Here is a 21,629-nt window from a genome sequence, read left to right as displayed (position 1 = left end):
GGGCAAATGCTTGGACATCAGATGTTCTTCCATAATTTATAGTACGGCTAGGAATGAGGCGATTATTTTCGATGGCATGTATGTAAAAGCAAATTGCTTTTATTTGTAATGTTTTCCATTCACTACTTTCGCACGTTTCCACTCTACACGCAGTACTCCTGCAAGGGCTGAATACCTCAATGGCACCAGTATTTAATTTTTTTCAGGTGATGCCGCCTGGTGGAGCTTCGTAAGGGTACTGCTGCTGCTTACCTAGTGCCACAACGTTGGATGAACGCAGAAGAAGCCCGGAAGGAGAATTTATATGGAGCGAAATAAACATTTAATCGTTTACAAGGCCTTTTGCGTCTATTGTACGAAACTGTACGTGGCACAGATTGGATATTGGATGGAGGCTTGTAAAGGTTGTTAGCAATCACTTTAAGTAAGTAAACAATTTCGCACTATGACCGCTCGCGATTGAGCAGTAGAAGTGAAGAAAAGGAGGCTCCGAGTAGCGAAGCCGGCGTAGCGCATGCCAGCTAGCGCTCAAAACGCACACGCCCGAAACCGAAACCAGCAGGAGTTAATCCCATCCGCTTAGTGCGCTACAGTCATTACGGCAATATGGGAGTGTCCGCTCTTGTTGAATGTCTTTCTCTATTGTTCAACACCATTGTGTCGCTCATACATGAAATCAGATTACAAAAGTTTCGGTGACAGTAGAGAGGGGATATAACATTCGAGAAACTTCCGATACATGGATGCGCGTACTGCTCGGTGCGATAACATTTGTTAGGCGGCAAAAAGCGGACACCCGAAAAAGTACACGTTCCAATGCACCCTTCTCAAGAAGCGCCGTCCCGATGCTACAAACAGGAGAATGAAAAATAAAGACACATATTAAACAAAAGTAACAAACAACGAAGAAGCAAAGTCCAAGATTCAGTTATTGTTTGACCTAATAGTTCAGCGGAAACAAGCAAGGTGGGGAGAAGGAATTTTAAAGGGAAAGTCAAACATCCACCCAATTGTAGCAATTGCTACACTGAAAACTCATACGGGTCCCTCGAAAGAAAAGCCTCGCAGTTGCAGAAAAATTCGCCCTGGTCCGCGACTTAACCCCAAGACCACCGCTTTTCCGGCGCAGCCGCTAAGCTAACCACCTAAGCTAACCAGCCGGCTAGCAGACGGCAGGGCGCTATGCCCTGCCAGGGCACTTCGCCCTGCCATATGCTAGCCGCCTGTTTAGCTGAGGTGGTCGAGCAGCTGTCCCTGATAAGTGATGGTCCCGGGTTCGAGTCCCGGATCAGGACGAATTGCGAGGGTTTTCTTTCAAGGAACCCGTACGGGCTTCTACTAGCAATTGCTACGATTGGGTGTATATCGGACTTTACCTTTATTGAAGTGTAGCTATGCAAAGGGCCAATGCTCGTTAGCGCTGGTAGGACGGCTTAAGCTATTTCAAGTCATGGGCAGCGCCGCGGTGATAGCGAAATGCCGCCAGGCACGACTTAATAGCCGAGTGCGCCCATGCACGTGATGATCTGGTAGAGTACGAAATAGCGGCGTAATAGTTTCTCACTGAGTCCTCGTCGGCGTATCGGGGTTCAAACCCAAACACGGTCGCCGGGCTGGCCCTCGACGTAGCTTCATCGAAGATTGTAGCGTCGGCTGTCCCTCCTCTGGTATTTCTTGATGCGCAGGCGGGCGAGCTGTCGGGTTTCTTCGGAGTGGTTGAGACAGGTAGCGACGTCGACATTTTCTTCGTCCATGACATACGGCAGCATGGGGTCAAGAGTCGTCGTCGAGTCCTTCTGTAAAGCAGCTTGTATGGCGCGATCGGTGTTCTTTCTTGCACTCAGCACCCCCACTAGATGTCACGTAGTAGTGACAGTGAATAAAGCAGCAAAACAGTGAATGACAAAACTAGCGCTTTATTGGGTGAACCTGTGCCCTCAAACACAGGCTACACTGAAAGAACAAGGATAGCGGAGAACACAGCTGGTTGTCGTAGAAAATCTGCCCAGATGGTGAAGCGCTCCGGCTTTTATACATCAGTCATCAAACGTTTTAGAGTAATCGCTCGTGCCCTCATGTCTTCCAGAAAGTTCTACATCATTCGCGTCGCTCGTACATGAAATCAGATTACACAAGGTTCGGTGACAACAGAGAGTGGATAAAACCATCCATAACATTCTAGAAACTTCCGATTCATGCAGGGGCGCCCTGCGCTGTGCGATAACATTTGTTAGGTGGTTAAAAGGGGTAACACCAAAAAGATAAAGGATACAGCTGTGAGTATAAATTAAATATTAGAGCATGAGTATGTAGGTTGGCACAAGAACTGGTCTTCAGAAACTCCGAAACCAGCAAAGCCAGGAGGCAGCAACCGAAGCACTGTGCAGTCGCTAGGTGATGTTACAAGTGCAAAAAGAATCGTAAATCGGACGTTTTGTTAGCGTTCTAGTAAAATCTTTAGTTTCTACACTGTAAGTGGTTTCCTTAGCGGTTCACAATTTTTTTTCGGTGTCGTGTGTTTTTGTATGGGGCAGTGAGCCTGCCGTGGCGCAACTAATTATCGTCCTTAACAACGGACAACGGGAGATGACAACAAAGAGCGCGAGCTCAATGCGGCCGAACAGCCAGATCCACCGGATCGTCAGCTCAAGCGTTTAAGTCAGTTGCGCTATCCTTAAATATACGAGAGGGAACGTGTGAAATAACGTAAGAAACTCACTCTGATTACATGTGCCAGAGAGCACACGCAAACTATTGTCGAGAAAGAGTGCGATAAACCAACAACGCCGAGCAGCAGTGGGCACGCGCTACTTGCTCACACTTGTCATTGCAAGATCGAAGTGGTCAAAACATATAGCATCGTTAAGGAAACCACAAAGAAAACTAAAAATAAGGGTACAACGTGGTATCAATGCGGACCTGCGACGTGGGGGTGCTCGCCTGCCTGAAAACTATCACTGCCTGAAAACTATTAGGGACTTTGCCGAATTATTTTTATTTATCTATGCATTTTGCAAGCCGATTCTTGTGCAGTTAACGTCCATTTCACTATAAAGTCATTATTCTATAACGTATTTATCACCTAGCGCCACTTATAAGCGCACGTTTCGTTTGAAAAGCCAGCCCTCCTACGCCCTGACAACTGTTTGCCGCCGAAGTACGCTCGTACATCCTGCCGCTTCATTGTGCGGGATTCCACCTAGCCCATGTGATGACGGGAAGTTTTGCGCATGTGATAATCATCTAAGTAGTTATTCTAACCTCGGAACTCTGAAGCTATTGCGATGCTTCCTGGAACACGGTTGCGGATGAGCGCTCTTTCTAAGGGGCATTCATTATGAGTTTAAGAAGGCAAACTGCCTTGTTTGCGCGTCCTTCTCAGGTGCTTTAGACACTTGGTCACTAAAGAAAAAAAGCACCAGCATAAAACACGATAGTTATGTTTCGGAAAGTCTGGGGAATGTGTGGGGAATATGCAGGCAAGCTTTTGAAGTGCGTGTGTGTTAATTAGGCGATAGAAGATTGCTAAACTCTAGTATGCTGCCCATTTTGTGCCGCTATTTGAGACCTTTACAAAGTTTCACTGCTTCCGTCGAAGGACCGAAAACGGGGGATATTTAATATTTAGACGAAATAGGGGCCAATCTGTAGGTGACTTATACTGAAAGGTAGAATTATGCTGCTTAACTCTGTGTTTTGAAAATAAGTCTGCGATACTCATTAACTGTCAATTTTGATGAGTGATATGATGCCTGTGATAAATTTCTTGGTCTCCTCGGTAAACTATGCGATGCTCATTCTTTATATATTGATGAACTACGAACGATGTTCCGCGTGAAGAACTATATATATATATATATATATATATATATATATATATATATATATATATATATATATATATATATATATATATATATATATATATATATATATATATATATATATATATATATACATATATATCATGTAGAATGTAACATTTGTGTAGGTTATTTCCAGCCTTTGTGGAAAGTAGCTTATGGAAGCCCACCATGTTGTCAAACTACCACAATCCGCACTCTTTTAGAGAGTCTTAAACAAAGAGGGAGGGGGCGATATTAAGAGAACCCTCGGGAGTAATTTTCGTGTCCCTCACTTAATTAGAAGCGTGGACAATATTTACTGACATCTCATTCTTTCGATATCCTCATGCATAACAGTTGGTCTCCCTGATTTTCTTCGCTAACCCTGAAAACTACCATATTTTTATTTATTGAAACTAAGGGAAACGTTATGGATAATGTGTTCGGTAAAATTTGACTTCTTTGGTTTATTACACAGGTGGCGAAAAATTTAGCGCGCAGCGCTGGTATTATATGCAAATGCAAGTTATATTAGGGATTAGCAAAGTTGGGCTGATAGCTATAACCAGTATGCATATGAAATTTGATATGAGGGCATTAAATGTAGCTTTCAAAGGAAAGTTAATGAAGAAGTGTTTGAGCACCTCCATATGATACGTTTCCGAATGTCCCGACAGAACTACGTGCTCCACCAAGGCTTTCAGAGTTAGTTTCATGCTTTTGTATGGTCTTTATTTTTTTCGATAAGCATCTTACATTGCCGGTAAACTTACTTTATTTAAAGCGCAGCAGCTCAAACGAAATGTTTAGGTGGCTTACATTCTTGGTGATTTCGAATTATTCATGCGTGGGTTATCGTGATGAGTCACGTCTGCTTATTTCTGCGCGTAACAGTGAACATGGTATCGCAGAAATAAAGCTTGGCATTAGTAAAAAAAGCAAGTGAACTCCCATTAACCTATATTGAACTTGGCCCTTTACAGCTCCGTAGTTGGCGCTTGATACGATGATACAACTAAAGGTTCGCTCTAAATATCATGTAGTACATTGTGAGCCAAGCATCCATACTAAAGCGTCCGTCAGCGAGATTGAGGTGTAAATATTGTGTGACAATATATATATATATATATATATATATATATAGCTTCGAAAGATTGATTGCGCGAGAGAGGTATAGCCATTGTCTTCAATGCAGCATCACCAAGTTCAATGACGCAAGCAATCTCGTATTTTTGTGGCATTTTTAACTTTATGATGCAATAATTACATTTCCGAAATTGACACCACTTGCTAAACCGTACATTGAATGGCTATCAGCGAAAATACTTCACTTATTTTTTGGAAATCATCGAGCCCTACCGAAGCATTTGAACATTTAGTGAACTGAGAAATATGCAAAGGGAACAAATGTCAACTTTGCGCTGCACTGAAAGGCTGCCAAAGAATCCCGTATTTTTACGTTCATACCGTATCAACTGGTCATGAAGCATCAAATTTTCTTTCTTAAGCTGGCATAGTTTTGGCGCAAAAGCGTCAAATGGCCCATAGACCAAAAAAGCCGGCCGCGTCTGTAGTGGCCAAACTTCCCATTAAGTGCCACGCTACGTCACGAGTATTTGTGCTTGCATAATACGACGCCCTCTACATCTTACCGGAAGCTCGCACATGCGTGCTCGTAGAAATCCTCGCAGGGGCCGGGCCTGTTGAAGCTGAAGCGGAACAAGTAGTCTCGGTTCCAGAGGCACACGCGGGAAACGCACTCTCCCGAGTCAGCAGGCGTGGGCACCGTGCGTTTAGGTTGCTGGCCGGCATGTGCACGGTAGCGCACCTGTACGGCATCGAAAACCAAGCTTGTTCATTTCTTCGCCGGTTCATAAAGTATCCTGCAAATGAACTTCACCCGAAAGGCTCCACGTCGTAGACACGCCGCGTGCTTTCGGGCACAGCTAGAGTCCGGGTTTGGGTTGGTCTCCAAGCAAGTGACAGCCTGATGAAGAAGCAGCTGAAGGGAGGGGGTATTTACTTCGTGTTTTAGTTGGACGTTACTGCAATGCGAAAGGGAACGATCCGCTCTTTCGAGTGTCAGAGGGAGTGGAACAAATTTTGTCCGCTCCACATGCATGAACCCGGCACTAGTGGCCGGTTAGTGTTGCTATTTTATTTATTTTTATAAAATTAGGTTCGGGCAAAAGGGTTCGTGCATGCGGAGCGGACAGAATTTGTTCCATTCCGTCTGAGACGCGAAAGAGCGGGTGGTTCAAACGGAGTTGATCAAATTGTGTCAACTTTTATTTATAATTGTCAACTTGGAATAAATTTTTGTGATATTATCGACAGATTTAGCGACTATCTTGTCTGTTTAGCGAGCGGCGAGATATCAACTACAAGATAGAGCTCTTTCCACCATTTTGGCGTTGAAAAACAGTAAAGGCGCGTCGAAAATGAATTTATAGAACGACATTTTTTATAAGAAAGCACAAATAAACGACCGAAATCGGGAACACGGCGCGTGGGCTTCGGGCCAAAATGAAGCGTTGGTGAAACGTTGGTGATCTTCACAGGCGCTGTGCTTACAAAATTCAAAATTCTTTACAGAAGCAGCTGGGTGCGTCTTAAAGCTGCTGGTTTCACAGGTTAACTAAGTACGTTCAATTGGTCAACGTTCGAACTTAAGCTATATAGAAAAACCGATCGCAAAAAATTATAGGGTAATTTTTATCGCGCAGCAGCTGAACGATAAAACAGAACGACTGAAGAAAAGCATGCAAACGAGTGCAGCGGTGCTTGTTCCCGCTGATCCGAACACGCTACTTCCGTTTCTCAGACTTTGGCACAGATCAGTACACCACAGAGCCTTCAAGTAGGTCAAGGGGCGGAAGCGTAGTAGCTGGCCTTTATAAAGACAGCGTATTTCTAATCTCAGAGTTAACATGTAACTGTAGTAGGATAAAAAAAGCAGCAGTTGGCAACGAAGGTACCAGCATGCAGTTTTTACCCCGCCAGCCAATAACAGACATGGACAAAGTGTATGGAGTGTGAGCATGCCACTCTTCAAAAGTCTGTGGAACAGTTCATTTCACTGCTGACCCCGTTTTACTCATGAAACTTCACTGCCAACAGAGGTGAAACTTCACAATGAATAGTTGCAAAGAAGCAAGGGTATTACGGTATTTCAGTTCAACACAGAATTAGGCTTTCACCGTTCCACTATAATACACGACTGAAAACGAACAAAATTACGCGCTTATTATTTTATTTTTTCTGCTTACTGCCTCATTTCGGCAACAGGGATAGATTGACGTACGAACTATTTGCAGCCTCGAGGTGGAACAGTGGTTGGTGGTTATGAGGGCGTGCGCGGGGCTTCACTGCAGACTTCAGCTGTATCCGACTATAGGCGCATGTTGCACAATTTAGTTCTCCCTTCATGTATATCATTTCGTGCTACAAAAATGCGGTTATTCGTGCTTTTTACATGTGCTTCATTTCCAGCATTAGATCCATCTGCTCCTTGGGTAAGAAGTCGACTTGGAAAACCTCGACTAGACCGCAACAGTCAGTGCGGATAGGCGGAACAGCTGTTTGTGTGCCGTACGGCTCAGCGACGACGGCTTACTTCACCAAGGCCTCAACAACGACGACTTCGATTTCCCAGTAATGTACACTGTGCTCAGAGCCTCCTTCGTCAAAGTGAAAAGTTTCAGCGTGGCCGATTGCAATGAAGACAAAGAGGTTCACTTGGGCTCGTGCGCCCAGACAGCGGGAGTGAAGACACAAGACGACAACCAGAAGTAAACTAGGCGTTTGCAGGAACGGTGCCTTGTCTGCTTCTCCGATCGGTTATATTTACATGTATATATATACAGGGTGTATCAGCGAACAGTTTCAAAAATTTTTGAAGGTTACCTGTGGGGGATAGCTCAATGCTACTTTATCAGCCGGTTTACTCAATGCGGCGGACACTACTTGCACAAAAAACTTAAATGCGAAATCGACTAATTAATAAAAACTCACTAATTACCTTTTACCTAATTACCTTATGACCCATAGTTCAAATTACAAATTACAGCAGTGGACGTCGCAAGGCGGATCCACTTGGAACGAATCGTCAAGACGACACAAGTTTCGATATATAAATTCGATAACTTTGCACGGAAATGCATTGGCGTTCCAGTTACTTGTGTGCTTCAGTGCATAAAACGACGTTTTATTAACAGATTAACCAGAACGCCCATGCATTTCTCCGCAAAATTCGAGAATTTATATATCGAAAGTGGTGTCGTCCTGAGAATTCGCTCCAAGTGGACCCGCCTCGCGAAGTCCCCAGCTAGCATTTGTGAATTGCAATATGGGTCATAAGAAAATTAGCGCTTTTTTTACCTTCACGAACTAGAAGTTACCGCAACTCATTGGTTACAAGAACGTAGCCAGTGCTATGTCTAAATAAATTTGACAAAATGCAAATAAAAGAAAGTTGACATTTTTTTATTCCGAAAATAAGGAAATAGATTACGACGTAAACATTTTTATTGTGGATCGCAACTGGAACATGTCTCAAGCCATTCGTTTCTGGTTGTTACATTTCATAAAAACCTAAGCTGGACAGAGCACATAAATAAGGTACGCACTAAGGTTGCACAATCTGTTGGATTGGTACAACGGATCGGATGCTTTGTGCTTGTCAAGCTTCCCAGACAACTGTACTTTTCGTTTGTGCACTCGCATCTTAGCTACCGCCTCTTCGTATGGGAAACTGGTAATAATACGGATATAGCAAAATTGGCAGTACTGCCACGGCGAGCTGTTAGGTTGCTGAACTTCTGAAAACAATACATAGAATCTTCTATATTAATGATGCGCTACAACATTGCTAACGTTTAAGACTCTTACGAAACAAAGATCCGCATACGGCTATTTAAAGAGATCTCCAGCAACACTGAGCTATTTTCAATTCGTAACCTGAGTAGAGACATAGGATACAGCCTACGTCGCACTTAAATAGTAATAAAGAAACCAAGGACAAAATGTGGCACGCGAACGATCGAATATAAAACTAGGTGTTGGTGTAATACGTACCCTAACATTCTTGACGAAGCTTTAAATTGTAGAACAATTCCCAAATTTAAACATGCAATACAAAATATAATATTTTCTGATCACAGCGCGTTTAACGAATGTTAATGGAGTTTCAAATTGTTTGATGCCAATTGTTATGTTATAAAGGTTATATTCTGAAGTATACCTTTTGTTAGTAACAGAATGTTTTTATTTTTTGCAGTGCTGTATTTATTTAGTTACTTGCTATTTTGCAAACAGTTGATACTTTTCAATGTGTTTAAAATTTTGCTGTAAATAGTTTTGATGTTTTCTATCGTATTAGTTGTATTTTGTTTTATTAGTAAACTGCTGCGTCTGCTGCTCCAGCGAGGTAAAGGTCTTAGTCACAAGGATTAGGCCCTCCTTTCTGCCTTGCCTTGCAAGGAAATGCTGAATTTGTTTTGCCGAAATAAATAAATAAATAAATAAAAACTCACACCACCACCACTTTACACAAATCAAGGCGAGACTCCTTTACCCATACGTGGGCAGCATTAACCTTTGTATTTTTATAGACGTTCGTTCCTTGCGCCAACAAACAAACGAACCGCACTTCGTTTCTCGTATACCGTGGAGGTGTGAACCACAAATTCCATCTTGAAAAACTAAGAGCCGCGGCGTGCCGCTTACGTGCAGGCAGATAACGCCGGCTCGTTCTAAGAAAGGTCTACCACTTCGAATGCATATCTTCGCCTTTACAGCTGTAATTTGGCTAGAAAAGAAATTGGCGCAAGTACTTTCTCATTCGCCCTCGTATACAAGAACGCATGGTAGACCGTCAAATATCTGGCACAGTGCCTGTGGAAACACCTCTCCTGCTGACGAGATACCAGAAAACAGCGTTCGAAAATGTTGTCTGCCGAAAGGCAACGAGAACGAGCATACATTGGACGTTTTCTCATCCAGGGGCATCTGCAAAAATCCGGAGTTTGCATCCAGACAGTTAAAATAGGCAGCGCTGCCAGCCTTGCTTCAAAGTCGTCACGCCTGGGTACGGCAAGTGCTGCCTTTTTACGTATTTGTTCACTTTTCTGGTGTCTAAGCACGAGGTCGCGCGATCACATCTTTTCCACTGCGGCCGCAATTAGATGGGGGTGAAATGCAAAAAAAAAACCCTGTACTCAAGTTCAAGTATTAGTTAAAAGAACCCCAGGTGGTAGAAATTATTCCGGAGTCCACCACTACGGTGTTCTCATAATAAGATCGTAGTTTTAGCTCATAAAATCCCGTAATAAAAAACTTGTCGGGTGTCTACGCAAAGCCTGAGCTCTTACCCATTCTGTAAGCTCATCTTCTTTGGCGTAATTCCCGCACGTGTCATTCGCAGGAGTCCAGAGGTTTCCACTAGTGCCAGAGGAACCCGACGATCTGACTGAAAAACTGGAAGAGCACTAGCTTGCCGGAACAAGCTGTACTGTAGAAGGATCGACTTTTGGGCGAGTTGGTACTGGTTGAACATCTTGAAGGGGCAGCGCGAAAAAACGACGACAGAAGACAGGAACACACAGGACAGCGCTGAACTCACAACTAACTTTATTCGAAGGCATACATACACTTAAGTACACAACCCATAGCCACGTGCTCTCCCATCCATGGCGTCATATCAGTGCGCAGGCAAAAAACAAAAAAACACACGAAACCATTTAATCTAATACTACGTTATGGAGTTGCTTAAAAATTCAAATTCACTATCATGCAAATTTATCGATGGCATGCTTACACAGCGCGACCCTTTTTTTCTGATATAGAAGGCCTCAATAATCTCCCTCGTGATCTGATTTTTGTGCGTGAAAAGTATTGTGGTGTCTTTATATATTGGAGTGCACCCATGCTCAGAGCAATGCCGCGCGACATGCGAGTAGGCATTACCCGTCAAACAGGTCGTTGCCTTAATATTAGATTGTCTGAACATAGGCGCTCACTAACGGGTAATGCCTACTCGCATGTCGCGCGGCATTGCTCTGAGCATGGGTGCACTCCAATATATAAAGACACCACAATACTTTTCACGCACAAAAATCAGATCACGAGGGAGATTATTGAGGCCTTCTATATCAGAAAAAAAGGGTCGCGCTGTGTAAGCATGCCATCGATAAATTTGCATGATAGTGAATTTGAATTTTTAAGCAACTCCATAACGTAGTATTAGATTAAATGGTTTCGTGTGTTTTTTTTTTGTTTTTTGCCTGCGCACTGATATGACGCCATGGATGGGAGAGCACGTGGCTATGGGTTGTGTACTTAAGTGTATGTATGCCTTCGAATAAAGTTAGTTGTGAGTTCAGCGCTGTCCTGTGTGTTCCTGTCTTCTGTCGTCGTTTTTTCGCGCTGCCCCTTCAAGATGTTCAAGCTATACTGTATCATTCAAGCGACCTAACCACAGAAGACGGGCCTGTAATCTTTTAAAATTTTATACCCAGAGGAGGCATTCGGCACGTTCACCGTGCGTTGAACCAACCCGATTGCTTCACGGGCATCGAGTCCTTGAATAGCTGGCGCCGATTCATTAGGACAAGAAATGTCGCATTTATGTTAGCCGCTTCAATGCAAGCTTCCTGCCACGTTGTTTCGAAAACATACACGCTACAATCATCCGGTAGGTGGTACTGCTTCTTTCCATGCCTCAGATCATACGGTATGCTGAAAACGGCAGTAAGCTTGTCTGCGAACCTTCGTCCGCTGTGAAGTTAAGTTCATTGCCGCTTACTCGATGTTTAATTGTTCAGCGGCAGCTTTCGGAGCCGCTTTAGGGGATTTAGGGGATATCAAGGTTATCATCCTCGAGTTTTCGGACTTGACTAGCGGCGGTCCACTTGTAATCAATGCGACTAGTGATCTAATGAACTGTTTATGTTTATCCACCACAATGTACTCTATAGGCAAGATGTTCTTAGGTTTATGCACTACATCATTCACAATCTACGCCGCAACGCAAGCACGAAATCATGAGGATGTGAGACATATACGTATAGCACTCGCAAGGACAAAGACGATGTATGGTGGTTGTTAAGGTGTACAGAAGACTACGACGCGTATGATACATTTAGAGATTCGGTACGTCTTGCGTCACAGTCAGACATACCATTCCGGAGAATTAGCGAAGTACGGGCACAGCTCCAGTGGCAAATAGGCAAAGCACACACCGAAGACAAAGTAAATCAGTCTGAAATATAAATTGTCATTCCTATTGCAAGTCGGAGTACTTTAGACATATTTGTGAGCGCACATATTAAGATACAGTTTTATGGAGGAAGGTGTTTTTATTGCGAGAGCAATTACATGCACACTCCAGGCGCATTTCTGACTTCGCCGTCGCCGTGAGGTTCCGTATGAGTGTAAGCGTGAGGGCGAGCCGGCGAACGCGATTCAATCTCGTGTGCGCAAGCGCAGAACGCGGCCCGGATGCGTGCCCTCTGCTGTGACGTGCGATGCACGGGGGTGAGGGGAGGGAGGAGGGGCGTTCTTGTCCGACGGCGGCTACAGTGCCTCCACGTCCTCCTCGCCCGCCGCTTCGTACAGAGTGAAGACGAACGGGGCGTCCAATACGGCGTTGGCCACGTGAATCGCGGATACTGTAGTAGACGCCTTTGGCGTACACCGTAAGGACGCTTTACCAGCACTCGTGTGTCTTAAAGGTGGCCTGCTAAAGTGCGCGCCCGCGCGGGCCTTCGGTAGTGTTCGGTAGTGCCGTTCGGTAGTAGTTGGGTAGTGCCGGTAGCGTCGCATGCACTGTGCTTTCGACGTTTCTTACGCGTTCAAGCGACAGATGCACGTAGGTTAATTAGTTCGCGGCTCCTGCTGCGATTCCTAACTCCAGCGTTCCCACAGATAGCTTCAGCTGTCATACAGGGATGTGTGTTCATGTTTACCTGTGCGAGCGTGACACCGCGCTGGTTAATTTAGCTAGAAGACGTTCACGGCTTGTTGGTTTAAATCCATGATACAATGTGTAAGAGCGACTGAAAAAGGACGTAGAAAGGACGTAGATAGAAAGAAGCAAACACGCAAGGACAGCGCTGTCTCCGCGTGTCTGTTTCTTTGTACGTCCTCGTTGAGTCACGCTTACACATTTTATCATTGTGAATTTATTTAGTAAACGAATCTTCGCAAGTTTATATGGCCGGTAAAACTATTATCCTTACTTCGTACAGCTACCTACTAATTTTCAGTCGCCAATCGGTGCTTCACCTTTCCGGCGGAAAAGCGAATTTTTTCTTACGCAAAACAGAGGTGCGCTTACTTGGTCATCAAACAAAGCCTATATAAGTCTTTTGTCGGGTAGTTTCTATAAAATTTGTACATAGATTCACAAATATATTTGCCGAGATAACGGCAATCCCAACAAGCAGCCACGCGAGACCCGGTAAAGTAGGCGAAGAAAGCTTCGCTTAAAAAAATATCCGCGAATGTAGGCGAATCTGAGGGACCGCTGGTACATAAGAGACAGCGGAGCTCTATAGACACTTTCACAAGGCTTCCGTGCACGCCGCCATGTTTGATCACGTGGTGACGCCTCCATTGCTAGCCTTAGCCGGCCTTTGCTGTCTTTGTTTAAAATGGTAGCTCAAAACTTCTGTGGGGTGCATCAAGTTGCTTTTCTTGCGTTTGCGGCCGACGACGCGAGAAAGGACCGGCACTTTGGCAAAAGCTTCTGAAGATATGTTGATGTCGCATATGTCTCATTCAGAGATCGTCACTTCTTGTGCACGTGCTATTAGCACTGCATTACGGTGCGGGTCTTAAAAAATCACGGCTAGAAATTGTGTTCCGACAAACAGCGGTACGGCCTTGCAGCTGCGGCATTCAATCGCGATTTGTCATTCTCACGTCGTTTTTTCGGTAATTACTGCCAATTTCTTGCAAGTTAGAAGCTGTCTGTTTTTGATTCAGTAAGGTTTCTTTAGTGTAGTGTCTTTATACCATTTCATTTCCACATAATCACTAGTGAATGCGTCAATTGCGCTAGATTTATTCATAAAAAACATCTGTTTTGAAATTTTGCTGTTGCTTAGAGAAAAGACGTAATACTGTTCGTTACTCTATTTTATTGTGTCACATCACGAAACCTTCAGCTTAGAACAATGATTACGTAACATGTGTAACTCACACATTGGCTGGAATAATTTAATGCATGAACGTGAGCCTCGCTGAGTTTCAGTGAATTCAGTTAGAGGAATTCAGTTAGAGGAACCAGAAAAATATTCTCAAATGGACCAAGGGTATGGCAAATTTTCCGCGCAATCTGTCCGTCATATATTGCAGGGAATTTCGCCTTTGATCAAAAATAACGACAAAATTATTCCGTTACAGTAGCACCTTGCTTTCAGATAGATAACGGTTGGGGCATTTCATTCCAGAGTTGTCGCGCAGAGAAACAAGGAAGAAAAAAAATCTCGAAAAACAGAAGCTATAGTGAAGTTAGCCGAACGCCGATGGTGAGTATTGCTCATTCTTTCCGTGCTTCTGTATTCTGAACGCAAAACACTGATAGTGGATGAGATTTTAGTTGAATATTTCATTTGGGAATGCCACAGTTGTGAATCTAGCAAGGAAACATCCTTAACTTCCCTGTGTACGCGTACAGCATATTCTCACGTATTAGTGATGGTGAAAAACACTGCAGCGAAACTGTGAAAAGCTTAACTAATTTTCATTGGGCACAGCTGTGCCCACAAACGAGAGTGGCGGACACAGTCGGCGATCGTTTAAGTTGGATCATCCGGTCAAGTGCGTCGGCTTTTACACATAAGTCATCGAAGGTTCTAAAGTACTCTGCGGTGCCCGCGTGTCTTCAAGGAAGTACTATACAATTCGCGTCGCTCGTGCATGCAATAAGATTTCACAATGTTCGGTGACAACAGAAAGCGGATAGAATTATCCATAACATTCCAGAAATTTCCGATACATGCAGGCGCGTTCTGCACTGAGCGATAACGTTCGTTAGAAGGTGAAACTTGGTCACCCGATAAAGATCAGTGCTTCAACGCCACTCTTAAAAAAATGTAATTGTTCTTTATGCTACAAACGCGAAAGCGAGAACAAAACAACGAATAATAAAAGAAAAAAGAACAATAAGAAAGAAACTCTGTCACTAAGTTCATCAGCAAGCCTAGAAAGCTTAAGGCGCACAACGTTGATGACTTCAGGCAGTGCGCAGCGCCGGTGTGATTGCGAAATGCCCTCTGGCACGACGTCATGGTCAAGTGCGCCTCTGTGCCGGATAATAATGTCGGGTCCGAAATAAAGCGCAACACTTTCTCGCTAAGTCTTTGGCGGCGTATAGGAGTCCGGATTCAAACACGGTCGCCGGGCTGGTACTCGTCGTAGCGTCGCCGAAAATTCTAGTGTCAGATGTTGGTCCTCTGCTGGTTCTTGTTGCGCAGGCGGGCACGCTGTCGGGCTTCTTCAGCGCGCTGGAGATAGGCGGCGCTGTCAAGATTCTCTTTGTCGGTGGCGTGCGGAGGCATGGCGTGCAGAATCGTCGTAGGGTTTCTGACGTAAACAAGCTTCAACGGCCTGACCTGCATTGTTACTTGCACCGCCGTGTTGCAAGCGATAATTACCTACGGTAGGACATCCCACGTCCTTTGTTCGACGTCGACATACATTGCATGTCAGCAAGGGCCTTGTTCAGCTGCTCTTTAAGTCGATTCGTCTGCGGGTAGTAGGCAGTCGTGCTTTTGAGGCTTAATTCCTTGGTTCTATCGGAAAATGGCTTTGGTGAGCTCTCCCGTGAAGGGCATTCCCTGTCTGTGATCAGGACTTCTGGGTACATGGTCACAGCAGGATGCTCTCGACGAAGAATTTAGTGACTTCGGCCGCACTGCCTTTAGGCGAAGCATTCATGTCAGCGAAGTGGGTGAGGTAGCCTTTCGCCACGACGATCCACTTATTTTCGGATGCTGACGTCAGAAAGGGCCTAAATTAATCCATTTATGTGTGTTCAAATGGTCGGCAAGTAGGCTCGATCGGCTGTAGTAATGCCGCTGGCCTTGTCGGTGGTGTCTTGTGTCGCTGCCAGTCTCGGAAGGTCTTGACGTAATTACCTACGTCGACGGCCAGGCGTGGCCAGTAATAACTTTCCTGCATCCTCGATAGGGTCTGGGGAATCTGAGGTGCCCAGCGATTGAATCGTAATGTAGGGCGTGCAGTATTTCTCGAAGCAGTGCTGAGGGAACAACAACGAGGCAGTTGGCGCGGACTTGTGAGAAGTTCTTCTTTACCATTATACTCTTTTGCAGGGAAAATTAAGACAATACTCGCTAAGTGCCGGAGGGACAACGTCGACGTTCCTTCACAAATACTCGACAAGGCTTTCTAGATCTGGGTCTGCTCGTTGCTGTTCAGCGAAGCCTTCCGCGCTTATTATAACAATGAAGGCGTCGTCATCCTCGTCGTCTTGCGGCGTTGGGTCAACGGGCGCTTGATAATGAGTTGATTACAGCGATGTAATATTCTTGCTGTTTGACGCTCCACTGCGCCAGGCGTCCTGAGGGGTCCTTTACATTCGCTAGCCAACACAACGGGTGATGGTTGCTGGCGCTTTGAACGTTCTGCCTATAGGTAAGAACAGAATTTTGCTGTAGCCCAAATAATGGAGAGGCATTTTTTTTGGTCGCAAAATAATTACCTTCTGCTTTCGAAAGCGACTGGCTAGCGTAAGCTATAACTCGCTCAAGTCCGTCTTTTCTCTGGGCTGGGATGGCGCCGAGGCCTAGGCCACTGGCCTCAGTGTGGATTTCTGTATCAGCGTCCTCGTCGAAGTGCGCAAGTACCGGTGGCGACTCCATTCGTCGTTTGAGTTCTTGTAATGCCTCGGCCGGAGGCATTTCCCACTTGAACTAGACGTCAACTTTAGTTAGATGTGTAAGCGGCTCGGCGATGCATAAAAAGCCCTTGACAAAGCCTCTATGGTAGGCTCACATGTGAAAGATTCGACGCACTGCCTTCTTGTCGATGGGCTGCTGGAACTGTACGATGGCAGCTGTCCTTTGCGGATCAGGAGGACTCCAGATTTGCTGATGACGTGGCACAGGAATCGAAGCTCGTTTTAAGCGAAGCGGTGCATTTCCGGCTTTAATTTGAGCCCTGATGACTTGATGGCAACTAACACAGTTGGAAAACTCCTAAGGTGATATTTCAATCCTGCTAACAACGTGTCCATCACGCGCTGGAACGTTGCAGGCGCCGAGGACAGTCCGAATGGCTTGACCTTCAACTCGTAGAGGCCGTCAGGCATGATGAAGGCGGACTTCTCGCGAACCCTCTCGTCAGCTTCTATATGCCAGTAGCCAGCCTTCAAATCAATCACGCGAGAAATATTTATTGTTGTAGAGCCGATGCACTGCGTCAAAATTCAGTGGGAGGGTGCTTACATCCTTATTCGTGATGTTCAGTCAACGATAATGAACGCATAAACGTAGCATTCCGTCCTTTTTCTTCAAGAAGATCACAGGAGACACCCACTGGCCTTTCGACGTCTGCATATTGTCCCCGCACAGTATTTAGTCGACTTGTTGCCTTATAGCTTCACGTTCTCGCCTAGAAACTCAGTAAAGGCCCTGGCAGAGTGGTCGAGCGCACTCTTCGGTTATGATGTGATGCTTTGCAACTGGTGTTTGTCGAATCCTCTATGACATCTTAAAGCAGTCCTGGTTTCGGCGGAGAATACCTCTTGGCTGTTGTTGCTTACTCATGGAGAGACTTGTATTTATGTCGAAGTCCGATAGATCATCGGGATAGATGTGGCAGAATACTAGAGGACAAACGTACTGCTGGTTTTCACAATTTCCTCGATATATGCGATGGTCGTGCCCTTGTTGATATGTTTGAACTCCTGGCTGAAGTTTGTCAGCATGGCTTTTGAGTTTCTTCCGGGCAGTTGAGCTCTCTTGCGAGGCAAATTTCACGGTCGCGCAGTAGACGTTGATCACCCTCGATGACGTCTTCTACACCTACGGGTGGTTCGTTGCCGACGGAAATGACAATGCTGGAGCTGACATGGGTCCTCAAGGACACTCAAGGCACGCTGACTTGAAGGCCTTTCCGTCGATATCACATGGTTTGTGGACGCCGTTATCGACTTCGACCTCAGGTCGACGATTGCACCGTGTTGGTTCGAGAAGTCCATGCCGAGAATTACGTCTCGCGAGCACTGATGTAGAACAACGAAAGTCGCATGGTAAGTTCGGTCATGAAATATAATTCTTGCCGTACAAATTCCCTTCAGCATTATGAGGTGTCCTCCTGCTGTCCGAATGTGAGGGGTGTACCACGTAGTCATCACTCTGTTCAACTTGAGGGCGAATCTTCCGTTCATGTCATAGGGGCGGGTCTTTTGTCTACTAAGGCGGTGACTGCGTGGCCGTCGAGCAGCGCGTTGACGTCGGTGGTTCTTGGCCTTGCATTGCAGTTAGGTCTTGGCGTAGGAACACGCATGCACCGTGTTAACCTGTGACTGCTACGTCGCATCGTCAGGCCTTCTTTCGTCGGCGTATTATTTGCTTCTAGGCTCCGGGATGGCGGCGCAAGGCTGATGTGTTGTTATTCACGTGATAGACTTTTCGGTGTCTTCGTTGTCGGCGGAGGATCTACGTCAGTTTCACGAACAGGAACCGCATCTCAGTCGGTTGCAGGTTTTAGTTTTCCGGATATGGTCTGACGGACCAGCCCGGGGCTGGGCCCGTGTATGGCCGGCGCAGCAGCGAGGGGTAGCCGCCTGGTGACGGTGAACAGGACGCTCGTCGATGGCTTCACTGAGTGGTGGCGAGGTAGTTGGCGATATCGCGAGGCCGTTCACTTTAATAGGCGTGCGTTGCGTTGATGGCGAAGCCTCGTAGCCCCATTTCGCGTTATAGACAACGGCGGTAGATATGACCCGCTGCTCAGCAGAGATAGCAGAGCGGACGGAGTTTGAGGGCGCGCCAAGCGTCATTCTTCTTTGGAAAGCTGCGCTCGGCGACGGTTGGGCGTGCAGGCAGCGGCATCGATGAATGGCGGGATCGGGCGCTGCGGGGTCCTGGCGCGGCCGCGGAGGGGGACAATGGTGTAGGGCGTCTGTAGGTAATGCCTTCGCTTCTAGCTGGGGTTGTGGCGATTGGGGCTGAAACTAAATATCTCCATGTGATCGCTGTAGTTTCTTCTTGACCAGTCGCTTGAGGTTGCGATGGCGGCAAGATCCTACGCAGTTCTTTGCCCACAATGACCCTGATGGTCTCTTGGAGGTCGTTGGACCCCAGTGCTTGGATGGTGCACTGCGGCGTGAGTACCGATATTGCCTGGTGCGCATTTCCAGAGTTTTTTCGGTCGTCAATGCCTGTGCTGAAAACACAGGTACAGTCTTCGGCGGGTCGCGGATCGCTTCGGCGATAAGCTCTTGCTTCATAGCACGCATTAGGAGGAGAACTTTCTTTTTCTCAGACACGTCAGTGTCGGCGTGGCAGAACAGGCGCGCCTTCTCTTGTTTGGAGATCGCAATGCTTTAATTTGGGTGGTGGATACGGGATTCCAGTATCGCCTCAGCTCGCATTCGTGAAGGTGCTCAAGAAGGTGACGCAGAGGAGGTGCCACTTTGCCAGGGCGGACTCCCCGCTCTCAAACCACGTCCTGACGGCACCTTCCAAGCAGAAGTAAACATGGCAAAGATTGTCGTCGTAGTTCGAGTTGTCGAACGTATCGCAGCTTTCATAAGTTTCCAGCCACCTTTCCGGGTCTTCAAAGCCCAGAGAACGACCGACCCTCCACGGAAGGTCGGTGGTTCTCTGGGCTGCTGGAAACGATAGGTTTAGGTGGAACTGGAGCTGTCATCGTGGCTGCTGTAGTGGCCTTGCACTTCCTGGCCTTCTCGGGAAGAAGGCCGTGCTCAAGGATAAGTTTTGAAGGCTGAGGTTAGCTCTATGATCAAGGATGACGTTGGTGGTGTACTTGGGTTTCAGGTTTGGATTGCGGCTTTTGGGGATCTTTCGGTACATGAACGCACGAGAATCTTCAACAGATTTGACTTACTGGCGACGGCGAGAACACTGCAGCGAAACTGTGAATAGCTTAACTAAGTTTTTTGTTGGGCGAGCCTGTGCGCACAAACGATAGCTGCGAACACAGACGGCGATCGTCGGAATCTGATGAGTGGGTCAAGTGCCTCGGCTTCTATACATGAGTCTACGAAGGTCCCAGAGTAATCGCTGGTGCCCGCGCGTCTTCCAGGAAATACTATACACTTCGCGTCGCGCATGCATGAAATCAGACTACAGAAAGTTCGGTGAGAGCAGAGAGCGGATAGAACTATAGATAACATTCGATAAACTGCCGAGACGTGCAGGCGCGTCCTGCGCTGAGCGGTAACATTTGTTAGACGGCGAAACGCTTTCACCCGGTAAAGATACACGTATCAGTATTTTACACATTTCAACAATTGCGGGATTTATATTCCTCAAGTTGCACAGAGGTTTACGGAAAATGTAGTAGTCCTGGGATCAAGCTCAAGCAGATACTGGAAGGGTGTGATTCCGTTCTGCACATTGACCTATCGTCACTACAGTGGAATCTTCCCAGTTTGCCGGCAACAAAGCACGAATGCTCTGCACGCACAAATGCGCGAAAGAAAGACAGCTCGCTTATCTAATCGTGAGTTGCGTCCGGACTTTCATGACATCGTCTATATATCTAATCTCTCAATCACCAAAATAAAATTTCGATCGTTACTTTCATCATCACCATCGCTCTTTCTTTTCTTTCCAGATACACTTTGCAGTAGTTGAGCTTGTTCGAGAACATCATGCAGTTTCCCTAGTGCAAAGATCGGAAGGAAATACGAACACTCACTTCTTCGCGTTCAGCGTTGGCGTACAGCGAGGCGCTGAAACGCATCTGCGTGGTCAGCAGGCCGACCGTCATCAGGAAGAAAACGGCGAGAATCGTAGCCGCCGGCAGGAAAAGGCTGCGCCACTCCATCCGCGGCAGGAGGCTCGGATTCCGTTGAATCGCATCTACAGCTTCGAAGTTCCTCATGATTCTTGTTCCTGGGCAGAAATCGTACATACCAACTGTCGGGGACCGGCCATGAATTTGTTTGGTTTGGTTTGGTGCCTGTAGTTATAGCACAACCCACTACGGTGGGTTGGCCATGAATCGCGCGGCAGTGAGTCGAAAAAGAATAAATACCTAAATATGATTTTTTTACTGAAAATGAGATACTACATGAATTCTAATCGCTAATAATAATTTTCATGGTATAGTTTCTTAAAATTAGAACGTAATGTTTTTGGTTTCTTGTTGTGGAAAATAAAACAGTAAAATTAGCATGGAAGTCTCCTTGTTTCCATTAGAAAATTACATATGGTATCACATACGTTCCTATTACAGTGTCCTAGTGCCGACGCCTCCAGGTACAGAATGATAGGTAGCGTAATGGCTAATCCAAGTTGGCGGAAGGGACCTTCTAGAAGTCGTTTTCTATGCACGTTCAACCTACAACACTCTATAAAGAAATGGTTCATAGTTTCGGGTTCATTGCAGTAAAAACATTTAGGAGAAGGTCCCAAACTAGACCTATGGGAATAGAAATTAAGCCGTGGTATTCGGCAACGCATACGCGTAAATGAAACTTCAAATTTTCTGGTTGCACACCATCCGCTATGCCAAGGAAATCTAAGGTGCTGATTATCGGCGTTATCTATTACACATGATTTG

General features: G+C 45.9%; 1 protein-coding gene across 1 annotated transcript in view; it reads right to left on the bottom strand.

The window, feature by feature from the left end:
* LOC142574983 (neprilysin-2-like) overlaps positions 1 to 20,948 on the bottom strand; it is a 43,870-nt gene extending 22,922 nt beyond the window's left edge. The window contains exons 1-2 of the mRNA XM_075683960.1: positions 20,763 to 20,948; positions 5,498 to 5,673 (exon numbers count right to left, since the gene is read on the bottom strand). Coding sequence (XP_075540075.1) covers positions 5,498 to 5,673; positions 20,763 to 20,948 — 362 coding nt within the window. The remainder of the gene's footprint in view (positions 1 to 5,497; positions 5,674 to 20,762) is intronic.
* Positions 20,949 to 21,629: the final 681 nt, after the last annotated feature.

The sequence above is a fragment of the Dermacentor variabilis genome, chromosome 3 (assembly GCF_050947875.1).
Source record: "Dermacentor variabilis isolate Ectoservices chromosome 3, ASM5094787v1, whole genome shotgun sequence".
NCBI classification, from domain to species: Eukaryota; Metazoa; Arthropoda; class Arachnida; order Ixodida; family Ixodidae; genus Dermacentor; species Dermacentor variabilis.
This window is presented reverse-complemented; position numbering and strand designations above follow the sequence as displayed.